The sequence below is a fragment of the Chlorocebus sabaeus genome, chromosome 21, assembly GCF_047675955.1.
Source record: "Chlorocebus sabaeus isolate Y175 chromosome 21, mChlSab1.0.hap1, whole genome shotgun sequence".
NCBI classification, from domain to species: Eukaryota; Metazoa; Chordata; class Mammalia; order Primates; family Cercopithecidae; genus Chlorocebus; species Chlorocebus sabaeus.
The window spans coordinates 123844678-123866156 of record NC_132924.1 but is presented as its reverse complement, the minus strand read 5'-3'; the positions used below and the strand labels follow the sequence as shown (position 1 = coordinate 123866156).

The 21479-nt window shown below is 54.6% G+C and overlaps 2 protein-coding genes across 2 annotated transcripts; both read left to right on the top strand.

Annotated features, from left to right (window-relative positions):
* The first annotated feature begins 1235 nt into the window (after positions 1-1235).
* Positions 1236-4183, top strand: H2BK1 (H2B.K variant histone 1). The gene is made up of 2 exons (XM_007983507.3): positions 1236-1531; positions 3914-4183. The coding sequence occupies exons 1-2, from the start codon at positions 1313-1315 to the stop codon at positions 4148-4150; spliced, it is 456 nt and encodes a 151-aa protein (XP_007981698.1). The 5' UTR covers positions 1236-1312; the 3' UTR covers positions 4151-4183.
* A 1959-nt stretch (positions 4184-6142) lies between these two features.
* Positions 6143-21479, top strand: DRC11L (dynein regulatory complex subunit 11 like). Its single transcript, XM_037990980.2, has 19 exons — positions 6143-6576; positions 7185-7512; positions 8505-8624; positions 8922-9107; positions 11542-11613; positions 12997-13202; positions 14317-14401; positions 14894-15022; positions 15176-15251; positions 15675-15781; positions 16565-16648; positions 16739-16794; positions 17600-17682; positions 17836-17943; positions 18703-18902; positions 19366-19452; positions 19742-19919; positions 20319-20557; positions 21104-21479. Exons 1-19 carry the CDS (start codon positions 6566-6568, stop codon positions 21209-21211), a joined length of 2463 nt encoding a protein of 820 aa, XP_037846908.2. The 5' UTR covers positions 6143-6565; the 3' UTR covers positions 21212-21479.

The window sequence follows — 21479 nt, the reverse complement described above, 5'->3', positions numbered from 1 at the left end:
AATGGCATCTGGAGAGTGGGCTGCTGGGGTAATGGGAACAGGGAGGGACAGAGTCCCTGCTACTTCAGCCAAGGAAGTGGTGGATATTGCTAAGAATCTAGGTAGTCTTGGGATCTCTGGTCTCCATGCTAGGACAGGAGGTCTTCGGAACCTAGAGGAATGGAAATAGTCTAGTCAGCTTACTTGTCGAGAAAAATGTCAACCTTGGTAATTTAAAGAATGCTTTAAAAGTCCACAAAATACATATTTCTAAAATTAGCAGTGCCTTGTTTTGGATTGAGAAATGCCAATAGTTCTCTTAAGCCTTAGCACGTAGGATGTGACCTGCCATTCAGAGCGGGGTGGAGAGGGAAGTTGATGGAGGGGTTGCTTGCGTTAACACAGCCAACAGGTGATGCTGGTGTTTGGAACCCTTCCCCCGCCTCTTGATTTGAAACATCCTCTTTCTGCCCATGCCCCAATATGTTTCATATTGCTCCAGGTTTCTTTAATCATAGCATTCAAGGGCCTGAAATATTTGTTCCCCCATAGGTGCTAAGTGAGACAATTGACTTTCTCCATTTTGCAATGGCCTTTTCTTTACTGCTAACTCCCAAGACCCCCACGTCTGCTTTTCTGGTGAGCACCTATTGTTTTTCTGCTTCTCGCCGCCTCCAGTGGTCTTCCTCCCTGTCAGCCCCTTCACCACCTGGGGGGCTTCTGCTCTCTGCATCTAGTCCAGGCTCAGGCATTTTGCTAATCATCTGCCTTCAGTCCAAGCCTTGTTATACTCTGCTCACACTGATTCCACTCTACCTTTCACACCATTTCTTTCTCTCATTCTTCCCAATTAAAGAATACATCCTACAAAGATACATCCTACAGTGCCTACAAAGGCACATCCCATTTGTGCCAATAAGCGGCCTGTAGCTACTCAAGCCCTCCTCACCATGGGTACCACCACTTTTAGCCCCTTCACCCTTCTCTGGTGGTTTGATGTGAACCAGTCTTGTCTCTTCAGCTCCACTGGGGCCCAGTGGGGGAGGGAACCTGCATTCCTTCTGGAGTCCCCAGCACTCTGAGCTGTGCTGGCACCTGTGTGCTCCGTGATTACAGGCTGGTGGGCTGGAGTTGGCCTGAACTTTTAACAAGTGCGTAAATACACTGGGAGATGGGTGGGGGAGGGGACCTGGTGAAGCATTTCTTAATTCGGAGGGATTACTTTCTGGAGAGGAAGGAACAATTAGTCTCTCTTCAAGGTTAGCCCAGAGCATGCTCTGGATTGCGATTGAGTCACGCCCCTTACCTCCCACCCCCCCACTCTCCCAGGTGCATGTCCCCAGCCACACCTGGTGGGGCAGCTGACTTGATAAAAAGTAGCTCCGAGGGGGTGGGCGGGGGCTATTCGAGGAGCAGGAGGATGAGCGCTGAGTATGGACAGCGGCAGCAGCCCGGGGGCCGTGGGGGTCGCAGTTCTGGGAACAAAAAGTCCAAAAAGCGCTGTCGGCGCAAGGAATCCTACTCCATGTATATCTACAAGGTGCTGAAGCAGGTGAGTGCAGAGCAAGGATGTGTGTGTGGGATGCCCTTGCAAAGCGCCTTGAAAGGGAACTGGCTGGAAGCGGGGACCCTGAGGTTAGTGTTGGCATTGGGGTAAGTGGCTCAGGCAGGCTGGGCCCCTCTTGAGGTGGCAGGACCTGATTTCCAAGGATCTTCGGCACCGGGATAGGAGACAGTGTGCTCCCTGACACACTCCAGAAGTTTACGGGAATGATGATGAGATAATATGATTAGGTGGGACATAATTTTTTTTTTTTTTTTTTGAGACGGAATCTCGCTCTGTCGCCCAGGCTGGAGTGCAGTGGCACGATCTCAGCTCACTGCAACCTCCACCTCCCAGGTTCACGCCATTCTCCTGCCTCAGCCTCCCGAGTAGCTGGGACTACAGGCGCCCGCCAGCACGCCCGGCTAATTTTTTGTATTTTTAGTAGAGACGGGGTTTCGTCGTGTTAGGCAGGATGGTCTTGACCTCCTGACCTTGTGATCCACCTGCCTTGGCCTCCCAAAGTGTTGGGATTACAGGCCTGAGCCACCGCACCCGGCCCAGGTGGGACATAATTAAAAGACAAGAGGATCACACTTTCTGTGCCAGGCTGAAGGTGATCGGGTGCCAAACACATTATGATACAAAGTGCGTTGGTGGTGACTGAGGAGAGGAGTGTTCAGGGTGAACTGGAGTCTTGGGGAAGGTCTTCTGGACAAGTGGCACTCAGTTCTTTGAGGGGCTTAGGGTTTGTCCACATTACAGACAAAAGAGCTTGAGGCCCCTAAAGGCTCCATGGGGTTCCTGCATCATGTGGCCTGACAGTGGCAGTGTCCCAGCTCCCCTGGCTTTGGGCAAGCCTCTAGCATCCTTCCTGTGTGTCCCTCTCCCCAACACACTGGGGCTGCAGGTGCCCTATATTCATGCATGAAAAGCCACTTGGAACACTGACAATCAGTTTGTCTGGAGGATCCAAGGCCACTGCTCAGCAGGGCCAAGGCCAGGAGGAAGCGGGGGTAGCCATGTGTTGCCCGCCCTGGGTCTCCAACCTGCTTGAAACTCTTACCCCTCTGTTAGGGCAGGCCCCAGAGGTAATGCCTGTCTCCAGTCCAAATCCCATTAGCAGTTTTAGTGAATTGACAACCTGGGTGCCTGGGAATGCTCTTGTAGGGTTGGGGGTGGGTGGGTCCAGCACTGATATGGGTTGGCTGAAGAGATGCACCAGAGGACAGACTCCGGTGTCCTGAAGAAAGTAGGGTAGGAGTGGGTATCACTGAGTCCTGTGTCTCAGTGCTAGTGTGTCTCAGTCCTAGTCTGACTGTGAGGGGCACAAATTGCAACTGATGGGTGAGACCAGGCCGGGACCCGCAGAGGAGAGTGCTGCTGAGGGATAACCCCTCGACCTCCCGATGTGAGTGAGAGCCCTAAGGAGAATGGGGTGTGCTGACAGCAGAGTGGGTTTGGGCAGAACCAGCCTTGTGCCAGGCGCAGATTTGCTGCTGGCAGTCGAGATCAGAGGTGGCAGGGAGGGTGGGTGGGACAGAGCCTGTTGGTTCTAGTGCTGTCTCCATCTCTGACTCCATGTAGGTGGTGGGACAGTCACTTCTCTCCCACTTCACATCTGACCAGGTCTACCTACTCACATTTCAGGACTGCTGTCAGGTCCCATTGCTTTACTAGAGATCACTTAGTTCAAAAGCTTGTGTGACAGAAGAGGAAACTGAGGCCCAGAGAAAAGGGCCATATTTGAGGTCATAGCAATTCACAGTACAGCCACAGAACAGGACTCCTCCCTCCTGGTTCGGGGCTGCCACTGTCACATGCACATGCCTACTGGTTATGTGCTCCACCAAGTTACGTGCACAAACCTTTTGACCCCACAGTCCCACCTCTGGAAATAACCTTCCCTATGCTCACACAAGATTCAAAGATGGACATTTACCATGGCACCATCTAATGGCAAAAACAAAAAACACCCCAAACCCAAACCCGGAATGTTCATGAAGAGAGGAATGGTGATAGGAAGTATGATACATGCATACCATGGAACATTATGCAAATGCATCAATGAAACCAGCAAGATGCATGTGTAACTGGTTCCATTTGTTAAATATAGATTCTTGTGCATGATCATACAAGGAACTTAATCATGTTACCTCTTGCAGTTGAAAACTTCTTTTAAAAAACTTGGATATACCATAGTAGTACAAAGAAAACACAAATCCCTATTTCCATGACTGTTGGCCTCTGGGAAGGGGCTGGTGAGGAGCCTCCCTGCCTTCTGCCTCTGGCTTCCTAGAACCCCAGCTCAGGGGTGAGGCTTGCAGTGTAGGCAGGACTCCCCCTCCCCCAGCCCCTTCCATTAACCGAGTGGTGCTGCCCTCTCTCCAGGTGCACCCTGACATCGGCATCTCTGCCAAGGCCATGAGCATCATGAACTCGTTTGTAAACGATGTGTTTGAGCGGCTGGCATGTGAGGCTGCCCGGCTGGCCCAGTACTCGGGCCGGACCACCCTGACATCCCGAGAAGTTCAGACAGCCGTGCGTCTGCTGCTGCCTGGGGAGCTGGCCAAGCACGCTGTGTCCGAGGGCACCAAGGCTGTCACCAAGTACACCAGCTCCAAGTGACCCAGGGTCTGACAAAAATAAAGGCTGAACTGTGTCTGTGCACTGTGGTGATTTGAAAGAAGGGTGTGTGAGGCCAGGGTGTGGTCTGAAGCAAGGGTGTCCTCACTTCGAGGCTACCACAGGTGGAGCAGCACTTCTTCAGATGTCTTAGAAACTGCTTCCTAGGTGCATCCCGTGAGCAACGTGTGATAGCTTTGTAAACATGTGAATGTTCTATTTGGTAGTGAGCTGAAATAGGACCTGGGACTGGACTAGCATCTGGATTTACTGCCAGCTGATTCCCTCTCTGGGCCTGAAATTCCTCCTGTGTGGTCCTCTTTCAGGGTGTGGCTTCCCCATGTCATTTCCCACCAACTGTCATTGCGTCCTAGACGACAGACACTATTGTTTGAAGGGGCTGCACAGATCTATTCAAGATAAAAAACTGAAGGCCCAGACCAGCTTTTAAATAACCTGCTGAGATCAGTATGATTTTTCAGTTTCCCCTTTATTTCAGTACAAATCAGTGGGGATGTTTTTGAAACTCCAAACTTCCCCAATTTTATTTGGAAAAATTTGAAACCCACAGAAAAACTGCAAGAAGTACCACGGTCACTCCTATGTCCTTACCTAGATTTACTGCTCACCACTTAACCACTGCTTTTCCTGTCTCATGAAGCCTCTGCTTATCTTGTGGGCACATGACCCATAAATCCTTTTCCAAGTTTGGACAGGATGAAGGGGTGGGATTTAGACAAACCTCCAATCCTTCTTTGTTCCCTTTGTAATTGGACAGACCTAGCTTGTGGTCGCTTTCATCTCCATGTATTGAAAAGGCATCGCCTTCTAGTGATAGCTGACGTTCAGCGGCAGCTACCTAGGTCACGTGTATTTTCTCATACCTCAAGCCTCACCTCAAGGCTCTGTGAGCTGAGGACTAATGATCCTCATTTACATCCACAGCTAGCAAGGGGCAGGCCCAGGAGATCTGGCCCCGAAGTTTCACTCCTGCCCACTCTGCCCTGCGTTCATACCTTGCCCTGCCAGGCATGACCTGGGCCAGCAGGAGCCAAAGCAGCTGGAAGCTTGTTAGAAAGGCAAGCTCTTGGGTACCCCCTCAGATCTGGAGCAGAATCTATCTATCTATCTATCTATCTATCTATCTATCTATCTATCTATCTATTTTTGAGACAGTTTCACTCTGTTGCCCAGGCTGGAGTGCAGTGGTGCCATCTCGGTTCACTGCAACCTCTCCCCATCCCGGGTTCAAGTTTTTCTCCTGCCTCAGCCTCCTGAAGAGCTGGGATTACAGGCATGTGCCACCACGCCTGGCTAATTTTTACATTTTTAGTGGAGATGGGGTTTCACCATGTTGACCAGGCTGGTCTTGAACTCCCAACCTCAGGAGATCCACCTGCCCTGGCCTCCCAAAGTGCCAGTATTACAGGCATGAGCCACTGTGCCCAGCCCGGAATCTGAATTGTAATGAGACCCTCAGGTAGCTTGTAGGCACCTTCGAGTTAAGAGTCCTCCTATTTGCTTCTCTTTGCTGCTGTCTCCCTTCTATCCCTTTCCCTGGCCCTGTTCCTCGTAGATTTACTTATTCATAAGTCTCGACATGACACTGAGCCAAAAAGCTCACCCCAGCTGACAGCCTCAGGCTGCTAGTGGTATAATATTTTGTCTTTTTGGAAAAATTGTCTCCTGAACTTGTAGCAGTGATGGGAGGCAGTACCCACAGGTGACCAAGTGAGCCCCAAGCACGCAGAACAGCATCCACTATGCTTTCTAGCCTGATCCTTCACGTGGGTCTGGCTCATGGGAATGGTGTGAACTCTTGGCAGGCCCCAAGGAGGCAAGCATGGTTATGCTCACTTTCACCCAAGGGGGCAACTGGGCCTTCAGGGCCTTCTGATTCCAAATCAGTGCCTTTCCCCTCCACCACACGGGCCTCCCCGTGCCATCATCCAGAGAGTGGAGGGCTGTGGGGCTCAGGAGGTGTGGGTTGAGAGAGGGAACAGAGGCCGCTCCGAGTGAGAAGCTGCAGTGATGCCTTGTTGGGGGGTAATGTCTTTAGGACGGATGTATTCAGAGTGCCAAAGCTTTTAGGAGACTTCAAATAGAGACTTATTTCACTTGTTCCTTATAAGAAAAATGGCCAAAGTTGGACAACATGTTCTGCAAAGCTTGCTCTGTGGGAGCCTGAAGCCACCCACCCACAGTCCCTTCAGTGTGCTGCTTCCAGGATGTCCCCCGAGATAATGTGCCCATTCTGCGCCACCAGTCCCCTCTCCTCAGCCCTAGAACACTGGCACAATGGGTCAGAACTCTTAAAGCCAGGCTGTTCTGCCCTGTGGCCCTGGGAGTCAGGGAGCCACAGAGGTTCTGTGAATTCCACCACCAGCAAACAAGGGGCAGCGTGGAGGAGTGGGCACAATGTCTGAGGGGTGAGTGAGGGGCTGGAGTGGGGCTCCCAGGGCAGAGAGAGCAAAGGTCAGAGCACCTCCTTGGTCCTGAGAGGCTAGGGCAGAGTGGCAGTTTGGGCGCTGAGCTGCTCCAGCTGCTGCTGCTGCCCTGGCAGCTTTCACGGTGGAAACTTCCCTCCGACAGTTAATTCCAGAAGCAGGGCTCTGCTCTGAGGAAGGGACCCTCCTCCACATTCATCCCTCACCCCCACTTCCCACCCACCAGCCCAGATCACTGCAGCATCCGTGGGCTGCCCCACACCTGGCGGGCCCCACTGCCCCTGACTCCCGAAGACCCCTTCCTTATCGGAGCCTCAAGCCTGGGCCGGCTTTCCCCCAACCCCCCAAAGGTCATGCCCATTCTCTCTGCTAATCCTACAGCGGAGCCCAATCCCACACTCTCCCTAAGACCAGGTCAGTGTCCACTCATTGCCCTGCGGGCTCCTTACCTCATTGAAGTCCATTTCGGAGCCATGAGTGGTATCACACCTTCTGGTACCCCGAGCCCACACTCCTCAAAAGGCCAGGAGGCTCCATCTCCCCACTCCTCCGGGGCTCAGAGCACGCGGCGCCCGCCACCCTCTCTCCAGAGCTTACCAGCGCCTCTGGGAGTCCTCCCACGTGACCCTGCAGGAGCTGCTGGACCAAGAGCAGCCTCTGCTCGAACCTGTGCCCGACCGGGAGCGGCAGTCCTTCCAGTACAGGCTCGCGTCGCTCTACCTGCACTACCTGGGGCTGCTGCGCCGCTTCAACACCGTCTATGACCAGATGGTGCAGCCGCAGAAGCGGCGGCTGCTGCGGCGCCTGCTGGACGGCGTGGCGGGCCGCGTGCTGGAGCTCAAGGACGAGCTGGTGCGCGCCGACCTCTGTGAAAACCCCTGCCTGGACCGCGTGCTGCAGGATCTCAAGCTCACCCCGGTACGCATGCGCAGCCGCGAAGCCACGCCCCCAGCCAGCTAGCAGTAGGGGAGAGGCGGGGTGGGACCCGCCTTGACCACCTGGGACACAGAGCCATGCCCAGGCCAGCTTGGAGTCGGGTGGGGTAGGGATAGGGCCGACCACCCCCTGCCTACCCGTCACCCCACGGATATCCCTGGTGTTGGGACACCTGCTAGGGAAGGAAGGAGGGCAGAGAAGATCAGAGGATGGAGTTTGGCCTTGTGGGAAGGGCTTCAGGAAGCTTGGCGGTGGGGGTTGTGCATGGAGGTACTTAGGGGTTGGATGGAGTCAGGATGAGGTCCCCTGCATGACTGGGAAGACCCACAAACCGCAGGGAATTGGTGAGGAGAGTCCTCTAGAGCCTCCTCAAAGTGTGGTCCCTGGACCAGCTGCCTTGACATCACAAATGAGAAACTCTGTATCCTTAACCCGCTAAATCTGCACCTGCATTTTATCAAGACCCTCCAGTGATCTGTGTGCACGGGCAAGTTCTAGAAGGCTGTTCTAGAACACAGAGCTTCTGCAGGGCCTTCAGTCAGGCTCAGGGTTCAGTAACTGCTTCATATCCAAGACTATCTCAAAGTTTCCCCAACCAGCTGCAGCAGTGCGCTTGGTGGGGCGGGCGGCCATGGGGAAGATTCCCCAGGCCCTGCCATTCTGATGTCGTAGTCTGGGGAGGACCTAGGAATCTGCATTTAAGAGCTTCCCAGTTGATTCTGATGCACAACCAGGTTTGAGACCACGGCCACCTACCACTATCCTCCAGAATTCAACTCCAGTCAGAGGATGGGGGCAGAAGAAGACAGGAATGACTTTTGGGGGCATCTGCCCCATTTAAGTTTCCCACCTCAGGACTCTAAAATGGAGGAAAACAGTGCTGGGGGTGTGTAAGCCCCTGAAAATGGTAATGGATTGGCCAGATGGCTCAGACTTTTGATTCCTGACCCTCCTCCCCCAACATTGCTCCAAAGGCTGACCTGGAGGTTCCAATCCCCAAATACTTCCTGTTGGAGCAGTCTACCGCTGTGCGGGAGCGACGGCTGATACTGGCTGAGATCCTGTCCAGACTGGAGCCAGAGTCCTCCCAGAAGGTAAACAGGGTGACACCTTCCCGGACTCTTCCATACCCCTTCTCCTGAAAGCCTCCAGAATGCAGAGAGGCCCTTCCCTGCCCTCTACGAGAGTGCCCTTTAGGTAATCCCTGGCCTCCTTCAAGGCTATTCCTGTGCTCATGGTAACCCTCCAATGCCAAGACAAGACTTGGGCTCCCAGATACTCTGGGAGGATGGTGCCCTGGAGTATCCTTTGATGGCCAGTCTCCCAGCAGTCCACCCTGGATGTAAACTCTCCTTCATGTGCTCCTGCTCTTTTGCCCCTGCTCTGGCCAGAGCTTTATAGGAATGCACCGGACTGAGGCCATAATTCTAGTGCAAAAGGCAGAGCGGGCCAGGCAAGGCCGGCTTCGAGCCACCTTCATGCAAGAGATTCGAAGAGATGAGGAGCAGGATCGGAGGATTCGGGAGGACGGATGGCACAAGTTCAGTCAGTGCCAAGCAGCTATCAGCATACAGAAGGTAACCCTAGGTGCCCAGGAGGAGGGCCAGGGTAGAGTTACCTCATTCAGGAAGCCTGCTGGGCTCAGAAATTGATCACAGGAGTACAGGCGCTTGGATTCTGTAGCCCCACAACTATTTATTTATTTATTTATTTATTTTTGAGATGGAGTCTCGCTCTGTTGCCCAGGCTGGAATGCAGTGGCATGATCTCAGCTCACTGCAACCTCTGTCTCCTGGGTTCAAGCGATTCTTCTGCTTCGGCCTCCTGAGTAGCCAGGACTATAGTCCTCCGACAATATACCCAGCTAATTTTTGTATTTTTAGTAGAGATGGGTTTTACCATGTTGGCCAGGCCACTCTCGAACTCCTGACTTCAAGTGATCTACCCACCTCAGCCTCCCAAAGTGCTGGGATTACAGGCATGAGCCACCATGCCCAGTCCCCACAACTAGATTCTAAACCAGTGAGTACTTTAATCAGTCAGCAAGCATATATCTTACTTGTTTATTATTTAATCTACATCTCTATTTTCAAAAGGGTTTGCAGTAGGATACCTTAAACGTCCCAGAAACAGAAGGATCATTAAAATTAGAGAAGAAAAATCCATAATGGAGTAGCAGAACAGAATAGATGATCACTCCAGAAACTCTCACGACTGTTGAAAATGAGCCACTAAAATGTATCCTGCTGAGGCTGGAGTATTGCTTGAGCCCTGAGCAATGTAGCAAGACCCCATCTCTTAAAACAAGAAAGGATCCTGAGCCTCCTGGAAACTAAGACAGAGGGAAACTTGATCATGATGAATTAATTTGATAACTGATGTGATCTGAGCATCCCCAAACTCTGTGCCTTCCGGGTCCCTTTTAATATGGAAATAACATAATTTCCATAATTTTATCTCCTGTCCCACCTCACTGCAGAAAGCCCTTCTCTGCCTTAAGGTTCCCTGAGCATTCTTACCATCGTGGTTGTCACACCTCTCCTTTGCTCTGGACAGCCACTCTGCACCTCTCTGGGTCAGCCTCTGCTGTCTGCCTTGGTGTGTGAACATGGCCTCTCCCACCATTCCTTAAAATGCTGCTAACACACGCCGACTCCTGGTGGTAGTGGTTAACAGCTTGACCAGAGACTGGAGGAGCCCCAGCAAAATTTCAGTGCAGGAACAGACCACTTTCTGTTCATGCAGGTGTCGCTGCCTCTAAGGCCACCGGCCCTGCTCTGTCACAGAAGCCTCTTGCCACCTTTTCTTTCCAGGAAGTGTTGACCTGGGGTGGGCCTCTTTCTCTCTCAAATCAATCTCCCCCTCCTTCCTCTCTCTCTCAAATCCCAATACCTCAAAAACCTCTGCCTCCTAGCCCACTAGAGAAAACTTAGAACTTCCCACCGAAAGACGAAAGCAGGCAACCATCTAGCAAACAATAGTGATTCTATGAAGATATATCATCTGCAAATGGGATAGATTCGTGTGTTAGCAATCAGTACACTGCACAGGTCAGTCTGAGGCAGGATGACTGTGTCAATGTCTCACTGAGAAGGAGGTTCTCGACAGCAGGGCTCACTAAAACAAAGAAGTCAAGAAGGGGGATAGACCCCAAAGATGGAGTCCTACTTCCCCTGTAGACCAAAGCAGGTCATTTTGTGCCTGTTGCCAGACATCAAGAGTACAGAAATATTGCATGCTGGTCTTAGAGTCATCCAGAGCACTGAGAAAAGCAAAAAACGTATGAAGGACCCAGTCATGGCGGGCCTGGCCTGTGGTGGTCACAGGAGTGGGAGGACGAAGCCCAGATGAGAAGTGCAGGAAGCAGCCCCAGCTTCTGGAGGGGCCGGGAGGCAGATGGAAAGCACTGGCTGGCCCAGGCCCTGGCTCTGCCCTCCTCTGCCCAGCGTCCCCACCCTCTGGTCCCACTAGCACTCAGTGATCCTGGAGTCTGAAAGTGGCTGGGCCTGGGAGAAAGAGCACGGGTCCAGCTCTGCACAGATGGCGTCTTGGGCCTGAGAGAGGTCATGTCCAGTCTCTGGCCTCAGTTCCCTTGGGTCAAAAATGTAGGATTAACTGAGGAGCTCCACAATCCCTACAGCGCCAATGTCTATGTGCCTGGGTGGAGTCAGATATTTGTTCCAGCTGCTCTGGGGATTCTGAGGAGTGGGTGTAGGGAATGTGGAGGGTGCTTGAGCTCTGATCTGTCCCTCAAAAGAGATAGCAGATTAGGGTGGCGAGGGAAAGGAAGAAATCCCTGGGGGGCCCTGGGGCCAGTTGGCTTGAGTGCCCACCTGAAACCACCCTGTTCTAGGCTGTTCCTGCTCAGTGTGCACCTGAGCAGACTTCCCCAGGGCTCCTCCCCGCCCCACCCGAAATCTCTAGTGTGACCCTCTTGGACTCTCTCTGAGAGACAGGCTGCTGCAGGGTGGACAGTGTGTGTCCCGTGTGTCTCCTACATCCCTCCACCAGGTATGGAAAGGCTACCTGCAGAGGAAACGCACTCAGCAGGACCGGCGGACAGAGATGGAGTTCATTGGCATGGTGAGCTCAACCTGCCCACCATGGTGGGGCCTGGAACACAGGGCTGGCCAGGGCAGGGCCCCCACCCAGAGCACAGTCTTCTTCCAGCCCCACTTTGCCCACGGTGCTCTCCACTCAGGCCGGGTGGAGAGCCTGGAAGAGAAAGAGGCAGAAGGACAGGAAAGCCCCCAGGCCATATCCCTTCATACCCTTCTTCCTGCAGAGATCTGGCCCCTGGCAGCAGCTCACCTGTGAGGCCAGGAGGGGTATTGTGTACAGCATCCTGGACCCCACGTTCCCACCCCCAGCTGGAAAGAGGGGCTACAGGGGTGGGCCCCCAGAGGGAAGAGGCCACAAAGCCAGCAGGGGCACCCACACCACCCCCCCAAGCCTCTGGTAGCCACAGGGAAACACCAGGGACTGTGTTGGGGTAGGGACACACTCCCCAAACCAGGCCTTTCTAGGCCGTGTGCCTGTGTGCATACATGTGTGCCTGGCCAAAGTGAGTAGGCCTGGCTCCTTGAATCTGTCTATCCCCTGTTCTGTGTCCTCTCACCCAGCTGATCTCCACTGACTTAGGAAAGGCAGGCCGAGACTGGAGGGGTGGCGGGAGCATGCTCCCTGAGGGAAGGGCTTTGCCCTGGGCAGATCCTGTGGAGGCCTGGCTGCCAGAAGGAGCTGGGGAGGGGGCTGGGCTGGGGATTGGAGGGACGGGAGGGAAGGGAGCCTTCCTAGGTCTGGTGACATCTTGGCAGGCTGGGAGGCTACCACTGGAGGCTTGGGGCCTTGGGAGGAAGGAGGGGCCAGGGGCTGCTGTGTGGGAGTGGAGGTCAGAGACTTGTTGAGGGGCCAGAGGGCTGGACCCCCAGGAGATGAGAGCAGGCTGAAAGAGGCAGGGGTTGGCTTCAGCAGGGAGGGGTCCGTGCACAGCAGTGGGTGAGGAATGAGCCTGGCCGCCCGGGCCTATCAACAGTGTGAGCTCAGCGTTTTCAGTAATTGTCTCTGCGCAGAGTGATATTTAAAATACATTTGGGAGCCAATGAGGCGGGAAAGTGGCTGCAAAAGCGGCTGCCAACTCGGCCGCGGGCGGGGGTGCAGGCGGGGGCTGGGGCCGGAGGCTCCAGGGGAGGGTGTGCTGGGGAAATCGGGCAGGGGCCAGCCCGGATGCATCTAGCAAACTCATTATTAGAGTAATTTACACAGACGAATTCGGCTCCAAATACAGTTTCTTCCAATGCAGGCATGCCCGTTGTTCCGTGTGGGTGTGTGCGCGAGGCCTTGCGTGAGCGTCGTGTTGGGGAAGGAGCGGGTACAGGCGTGTGTGCCTGAGGCTGGGGGCTGCGTCCAGACTGGATGCTGGTTCCTCCCACTCCTGAGCCCCTCAACCTCTCTTCCACTCCCCAGCTCCCCTCACCCAACCAGGCAGAGCACCTGAGCATCATCTCCCAGGCCTGCCTCTGGGAGGATGTCCGGAGGCTCCACCAGGTAGAGAAGGAGGAGGAATTCCGGGCGGCAATGGTGAAGGCCCATGATTCTCTGGCAGAGACAGAGGGGCCTGACATGAAGGAGAAGATGAAGGAGCAAATCCGACAGTGGTTTATCGAGTGCCAGTCAGTGTCCTCAGCTGACCCTACCCTCATCCTTCATTCCCTTCACTCAGGGTCCCTCAGGGCTGCTCCTGCTCCATTCCCTACATGGGTTCTGCCTTCTAGTCCAGATTGGCCCTTTTCTCCTCTACCCCCAGGTCCCCAACACACTGCTGACCCTGTTAGTTTCAACAACCTTGGGCCCCCAGCGTACAGGACCATCTCCACACCTGACTTCCGATTTCCACAAGGGAGAGAAAGTGCCAGAATAGGGTGGGGAAAGCACCCATGGATGCCCCCTGAGTGATCTGTCCTCTTGTTTGTAACAATCCATTCTTCCCCTGTCTCCCTCTATCCCCCCTGGTCCTTTACTTTTCTCTGCCATTCTCCATCCATCCACCCACCCTTTTATCCACCTCTCCATCTACCTATCCATCCATCTGTCATCCATCCATCCACTCACCCTTCTATTCAGCTTACTCTCTATCTATCTATCTATCTATCTATCTATCTATCTATCTATCTATCTATCTATCCATCCATCCATCCATCAACCCACCCACTCTTCTACCCACCTCCCCATCTCCCCATCCATCCATCCACCCATCTACCCATCTACCCATTTCTCTATCTATCCTTCCATATGTTGATCTGCTCATCCATTCACCCACCCTTCTACCCACCTCTCCATCTATCTACCCAAGCATCTGCCCATCTACCCACCCACCCTTCTACCCACCTCTCCATCTATCTATCCATCTGTCCATCCGCCCACCCACCTACCCACCTCTCCATCTCCCCATCCATCCATCTATCCATCCATCCATCCATCTATCCATCCATCCATCCATCTATCCATCCATCCACACATCTACCCACCCTTCTACCCACCTCTCTGTCTATCCTTCCATCTGACCATCCACCCACCCTTCTACCCATCTCTCCATCTATCCACCCATGCATCTGTCCATCTACCCACCCACCCTTCTACCCACCTCTCCATCTGTCCATCCATCTGTCCATCCACCCACCCTTCTACCCACCTCTCTGTCTACCTATCCATCCATCCATCCATCCATCCATCCATCCATCCATTCATCTATTCATCTTTCTGTTCAATCATCTTATGTTCACTTAGCGATCTTACTGGCCAATTCCCTGATTATCCAGATGCGTCTTCAGGTGGATCCTACTCAATCTTTGCAGACAAAACTCCAGAACAGGTACCGTGTTGGAGGTGAGGCAGATGGTTTTTTGTGGCAGGTGGAGTCTGAGGCTACAGAGAGTAGTGAGTGGGGTGGAGTAGGGGGTCAGCCTCAATGGAGGCAGAGGTGGCTGGGGGAAATGCAGGCAGCTAGAAAGACGGCATGGGGAAGAGGAGCAAGGAGCAGCTGCGGCTGGAGCAGGCACTGTGACTGGGAAAGGAAGGATGTCTGGGTAGACTGCAGTGGCTCCAGATCCCATGGTCAGGAGAGAACAGTGGCTCTGACCAGAACGCTCCTTCTTGGGCACTCTTTCTCCCTGGACCCCAGTGGAGTCTCTGCATGCTCAGCTGTCCTGACCCCATCAGTTACTCTAGGCTAGGGAATCCTTGGTTCACCCCAGTCGCAGGCCCTGGGCCTGAGAGATCTCCAGCTCTCTTCTGTAAAATCCAGGACTCTCTTTTGTAAAATCCCCTTGATCTTCTCTGAAATGTCTTGTGTCATTGGTCACAGGTGAGAATGGAACTGGAAATGCAGGTCCAAGAGAACAAAAAAAAGGAACAAGAGAAGAGAAAGGAAAAAGGAAAGGATGAAAAAAAGAAGAAGAAGAAGAAAGGAAAGGAAGAAAAGTCCAAGAAGGGGGTAAGATACCTCCCGAATCCATGGCATGAGGGACAGGGAGGAGCAAGGTGTGGGGGAACTCGTGGTAGGAAGATGGGTTCAGGTAAGGTTAGGGCCAGAGTCTGTGCTAGGTAGAGGTGATGAAGTCAAGGTCAAAGGATGTTTATATTCTAGGAAGTGGATGCGGTGCTGCAAGTGTTGCCATCCAAATGTATCCCTATGATCAGTGCCGGGCATGAGGAATACTTAAGTAAGAGGGGAGACGGCTGGGGAAGAGTATCTGTGCTTTGTGGGACCTGGGGCCCTGGGTCCTGGAGAAAGTGGGCATCTGCCACATGGACCATGAAGTGGCAGTGTGGGTGTGTAGGCAAAGGGGACAATACCAAATGAGGAGAGGGAGGTATGGTGTGATTCTTTGGGTGGGGGCGTTACAGGTTTGGGTCTGAATCCTGTGGCCACAGGCCTTGGGGTCAAGTCTATCTGCCATCTGGGTAGAAACAATGCCAGGCTGGTGGGTGGGGACAGGGTAACCAGCCAGGGCCTGGCTCCTGACCTGTGTGCACACATCTGTCTGTGTATGCACGTATGTGTGCATGTGCTTGTGCACATGTGCATGCATGTGTGTATACACCCGGGACTCTGACCTTCACACATCCATCCACTCTCTGGTCAGATACATGGAAGAACCGGTGTGAGAGCATACACCCCAGTCAGAATTATGACTCCGAGACCCTCCGGGAGGAGAAGAGGAAAGAGGTGGAGCTGGAGATCCGGATACAGGTGTGAGCGCGGGGTCAGGGCTTCCCTGCAGGCCACTACCCTGCACCCTCCCCCATGACCCACACTTCCATCCAGATTCAGATTCCTCCCCAACCATTTCTCTGTATCTCTCTTGTCCTGAACACCCAGCCCCAGTCCCAGCTCATCCTCTGTAGACTTTGCTGCCTCCATGCATGGTCCTAGCTCCACCTGCTGCCCACGACAGTTCCCACCTTCCTCTGCCTCCCCCTGGTCTCGCCTTCTCCCAGAGCTGATGCAGCAGGGATGTGGAGGGTATGGGAGGGACTCGGAGCCAGGGTGTCCACACCCCACCACCATCCTCAGGAACCCTCTGACCACGTGTCCCACCCATGCCGTGGGCTTCAGAAGTGTTCAATCATGTGGTCTTTCATGAAACCCATGAGGAAAATACCATGGTTTTCCTGATGGTACACATGGGAAACTGAGGCTAAGCAGTTATGCAACCATTTAGGTCACAGAGACCTCAGTGGGGGGATGTTGGGCTTGAATTCCATCTGGGGGCTTCTCCGCACGTTGAAGGCTGTTAAGAGCGGGGCTCCTGGGAGAACAGGAAGAGGATTAGGACTGGGTGTGAACAGGTGCTGGGAGGGAGGGAGGAACGCAGACAAATGTGTGGGAAGGGCTGTCCCTGCTGCCTTCATCAGGCTCACTGGGTTCTTCTGTAAGGCTCCTCCCCTCCTTCCCATCCCTGCCTGCCTGCTCCTCTCCCACCTGTCCTCCCAGTCCCAGGCCACCCGGCCATACGTCAGCTGTCTCCCCTAGGTGGATGAGCTGATGCGTCAGGAGCTGAGGAACCTCCGTCTGGTTGTGGACAAGGAGGAAGAAAGACCCTTGAGGGCTCCAAAGGCAAGATGACGGGCTGGGTCTGGGCAGGGGAGGGCACACAGTGGAGGCAAGGAACAGGGCACAGTGACCTATGCACTTGTTTCCAACCAGAAAACACCTGGGAAGAAAACTGGGAAAAAGAAGGAAAAAGATCTAACCCCAAACAGGTAGCACAGCCTGTCGTGCCCACTTTGCATGGTGGTGGTGGTGGAGCAAGTCCCAGTCCAGGACAGGTCCTGCCTCTGCTGCTGTGAGACCTTGGGAAAGTCGCTTTCCCTCTCTGACTCCCTGACCTTGTTCACCAAGTACCTGCCCTGCCAAACTCACATGATAACTGTGGGGATCAAGCAAAGGCACAAGAAAGGGCTCTGTACATGAAATGCAGAGCGAGATCTCAGTGGAGTTTATAATCAGGTCATTGCTCTCCACTTCCAGATCCTCCCTCCAACCTTTGCCTTAACCGCCTCTGTCTCTGCCAAAGCCATTTCCCTCTGGACTTCCCACTCTGGGGCATTAAGGGACTCGTCAGTGGTCCCTTCCTGTTGACTTATCTGGTAAAGAGAGCACACAAGCACCTTGACGTCAGCTGCTTGAATTTAATGGCTGTCTCTCCCAGGAGCACTCATGTCTTAAATGTAGTTTCTAAGAAGAGGGCAATGCTTAATTCAAATGACTGGATTTCTAATGGTGGATCTTTGGCCAGGGGGCAGACTGATGAGTGTCACAGAGGCCCCTGTCCCCCTCACACCGCTCTTACAGAGCACCCACTGGCGGAGGCTTGCCTCCTAGGATGGTGATTTGGTGCCATACCTGATTCTGTAGATATTTATGAGCACAGAATGCTGGGCAGGAGAACCACTGATCCCCTGTCTTCATGACAACAGCCCCCCATCTCTGCCTCCATTTCCCTGTGTTCTCACTTGCTAACATCCCTTGTGGTGGTGGGGGTCTTCCTGTGCCATCCTCTGCCAGGTCTGTGGAGTCTCTGTATGAAGAGCTTGTTATTTCTGGACTTCTAAGGAAGAGTGAATCAGTAGCATTGAAAGACTACGTAGGTGAGACCCCTCCCAGAATGCCTGCTCCCAGTCTTTGGCCAGGTGCCAAGGCTCCCCTATCCCCCACCCACTGGCCCCGCCTTGCCTGTGGCTGGTTGCCTGATTGCCACTCGGAGAGGGTGCCTCTCACTCAGTGGCTGCCTATCGCCACAGGTGACTTCCTCTATCTTGGATCTGCTCTGAGTTTGGCAAAGAAGTTGCCCATGCCATCCCTGTTTGACATACGACAGAATGTGGCTTTGTATGCGGTCCTTCGGCTTGGTGAGAGGCCCTGGGGGTGTGAGGAGCCAGCTCTGGGCAGGCAACCCTCGGGGTGAGGGCTGGGGTCAGGGTAGGGTGGCTGAGGCGGGCATGTCCAGCCTGAGCCTCCAAGCCCCAGGGCCCTGCCCAGGCCCTGCTGGAGGTCACACCCAGATTGGGCCACCCCAGAAATCAGGTGGACCCTTGACCTGCTGAACAGCCCACATTGCCAGCCCCTTACTCAATCCCAAGGGACAACCCAGCGTCTGTCCCGCTGCCAGAAGACCACCAGCCCTACGCCCCCGGAGCTGAAGAGCTTTCTGAAGTGGTTTATTCTATGCCTTCCTTTTTTTTTTTTTTTTGAGATAGAGTCTCACTCTGTTGCCCAGGCTGGAGTGCAGTGGCGCGATCTCAGCTCATGGCAACCTCCGCCTCCCGTGTCCCATACCTTTCCATTCCACCACTCACAATCCAGGAGTGGAAGCAGATGAAGGGAAAACAGAAAGGGCATTAGTCAGGGTAGCAGGCTCCCTCCCAGTCCCATGTACAGCTCCTCATACTGGAGACTCCTAAGCCATTCAAACTCTCCTGCTGCCACTCCCGGCTCCCAGGCCTAGGGGACCAGGCGACCTGGTGGTATTGGGGAAGGTAGTATGCCCCGTGATCTGCACCTCCTCTCCCAGCCCCAGGCCCTTGGCCTGACCTTACTCAGAGTCATCTCCAGCCCTGACTCCTGCTGCTGACCTGACACTTGGCTCTGGCCCATTTCCTTGCTCTCAGGCTCCCCGGATATCCATGCGATGGCCCCGCTCATCCGCTCCATCCTCCTGGTGGGCCCCTCTGGCATGGGGAAGAAGATGCTGGTCAAGGCAGTGTGCACAGAAACTGGCGCCAACCTGTTCGACCTGTCACCGGGCAACCTGCTGGGCAAATATCCTGGCAGGAATGGGGCACAGATGATGGTGCATATAGTCTTTAAGGTCCGGAGCCCTCAGCTTTTGGCATTTGTGGTTCTCAGACCTGTGGCAACAAAGGAGGGTGGGCTTTGAGATCGTGTCACCCATCAGCCTACTGGGTATGATTTCAGGTGCTGAACTGGTGAGGTCTCCCTACCAACCCGGGCTAGGAGCTTGGGTTCCCCCTGCAGCCCCTGTGGTGGGAGAATGAAGGGAAAGGGGAGGATATAGAGCAACGTCTTTTCATGGTGGGATGAGGCTGAATATGCAGCCCCCCAAGGGGGGGCAGTGACTCAGTTTACCCTGAGGTGTGAGGTATGTGTAGCAGCAGGCTGGGAGGTGGGACTGGCAGGTGTGGGGAGTGGAGACTGGGCTCCAAGGTCAGCCCCTGCTCAATGCCAGCCTTCATCCTGGCTTCTGACCAGCAGGGACATGACCCTTCTCCAGAGACATCTAATGTCTGATTTCTACTCTTCAACCCATCCAGGTAGCCCGACTCCTACAGCCCTCTGTGATTTGGATTGGAAATGCTGAGAAGAATTTCTATAAGAGGATCCCCAAAGAAGACAGGGAGGTGAGGGAGCGTGGACGTGAAGGTCATGTGGGCAGGTGGCGTGAGCTGGGGCTGGGCTGGAAGGCCTAGGCTTGTTCAAGTCACTCCAAACCCCACCCACTGGGGCCTTGCACATGCCCCTCTACTCCTCACACCTAGTTTCCTTGTCTCAAAGCAGGATGGGCAGCTTCCTCATCCTGCTAGGGCTGAGGTGAGGCTGAGGGTGGGGTGGGCTCTGAGAACTTGGGAGCCCCGTACACTGGGCCACCATGCCCCAGCCCCACCACTCCTCCCTGTTCCCCTGGAGCAGATGGACCCAAAGCGGATAAAGAAGGACCTCACCAAGGCCTTGCGGCTGCTGACTCCTGGAGACCGTGTGATGCTGATTGGGACAACCTCCCAGCCGCAGCTGGCTGATCTTCGGGGGCTGTGCCGGGTCTACGAGCGGATCCTCTTCATGCCCCGGCCTGACTACGTGTCCCGCTATGGTGAGGCCTGGGGACACGGGGTTGGCTGCCCCTACCAAAGCCTGCCCACCTCCTGCCCCATACCCCACTGCTGCTGCGAGCCCTCACCCCCACAGCCAGATCTTCTGGAAGGGCTGCTGGACAAGCAGCCCAGTAGCCTGGGTCCTGGCTTCAGCTCTGTGGACACAAGCAGGTGGTTTATGTCCTCCGAGGCTCTGCTTGCTTGGGTTGAGTTGGGAGGATGACCCTTGCCTAGCTTGAGATCTGGTACCTTCCCTGGGGAAGGGGAGCTGATGGACATGGAGCTGCTCCCCGGAGCACAAAGCTCCTTCCAGATCCAGGTGGGGGCTGCTCAGGCCTTGTTGCCCCTCCCTGGTGCCCACTGCCCCTCCAAGCCCCATGTCCTCCGCATGCCTGCAGTGCTCTGGAAGCATATGATAGAGGCCCGGGGCATCCAGCCAACCCAGCACTTGGACATCAGTGCCCTAGCCAAGGTCTCCGATGGCTACACGCCAGGTCACATTCTCCAAGCCATCCAATCGGTGCTGAGTGAGCGGCGGTTCCTGCAACTGTCCAAGCGGCCCCTGGTGGCCTCTGAGTTCCTGGGACAACTGGCGAAGCTGGATCCAGTATACAGGGAGGAAGAGGAGTCCCTGAAGGTGAGGTGGCAGGGCCAGGGGCTGTGGGTAAGCAGCGCCCTTGGGGAGTCAGCCCCCTGAAGCACACCTCGGACCCCTCCCTCTGCTCCCACAAATTACCAGAAGACAATCGGTGGAAACATGTTGTGGAGCTCAGCTGGGAAGGGAGCAGGAAATTACCAGGAAATGCATTCGGGACCATCCCACTTGGTTTCCCTGAGGGTGGGAACTTGCAAGGACCACTGAGGTATCAGGAGCCCTTTGTGAGTTCTGGTAACAGCTGCCACCCACCTTTCCCACCCCAGAGTCAGTGCACCTGCCAAGGATGGCCTTGGGAGCACAGGAGAGAGGGCTGCAGGTGTGGAGGGAAGAGGGCTTGCCCCCTAAGAATGGCTGACATAATACCGGAAGGATTTGGTGGGGAGCAAGGGAAACCCCAGCCCTAAAAGGACCCCCGAACCCAGGGGAAGAGGAGAAGAGGCTGCTGAGGAAACAATCTGTAAAAAGGGGAGGGGTGAGGTCAGGATGGGTCCCAGGGCCTTACCACTCCTGTGCCCACCAACCCAGGACTGGTACTTCAAGACCCCACTGGGCAAGAAGAGCATGAAACACAGGATGGACCAGTTGGAGGCTGAGGAGGCCAAGCTGGCCAAGGAGAAGAAGAAAAGAAAGTGATGGCTAAGGCTTGTGGGTACCTGAGATTAGTGGCGTGGGACAGGGCAGTGGCCCAAGGGTAAAGGGATGGGGCAGAGGCATAAACGCCCAGATGACTTGGGGACAAACTCTTCTTGTCCATCCATGTCCGTGTCTTCCCACCCCGCCCTCTGTGTCCCCACCTGTGCCTGGCCCTGTCTAGCCCCCACCTCTCTCCTGGGCCCTGGCCCTTGCCAGCTCACTGCCGCCTCCCTGCTGTGGCTCCCAGATCCCTGTCCCCAGCCCCCAC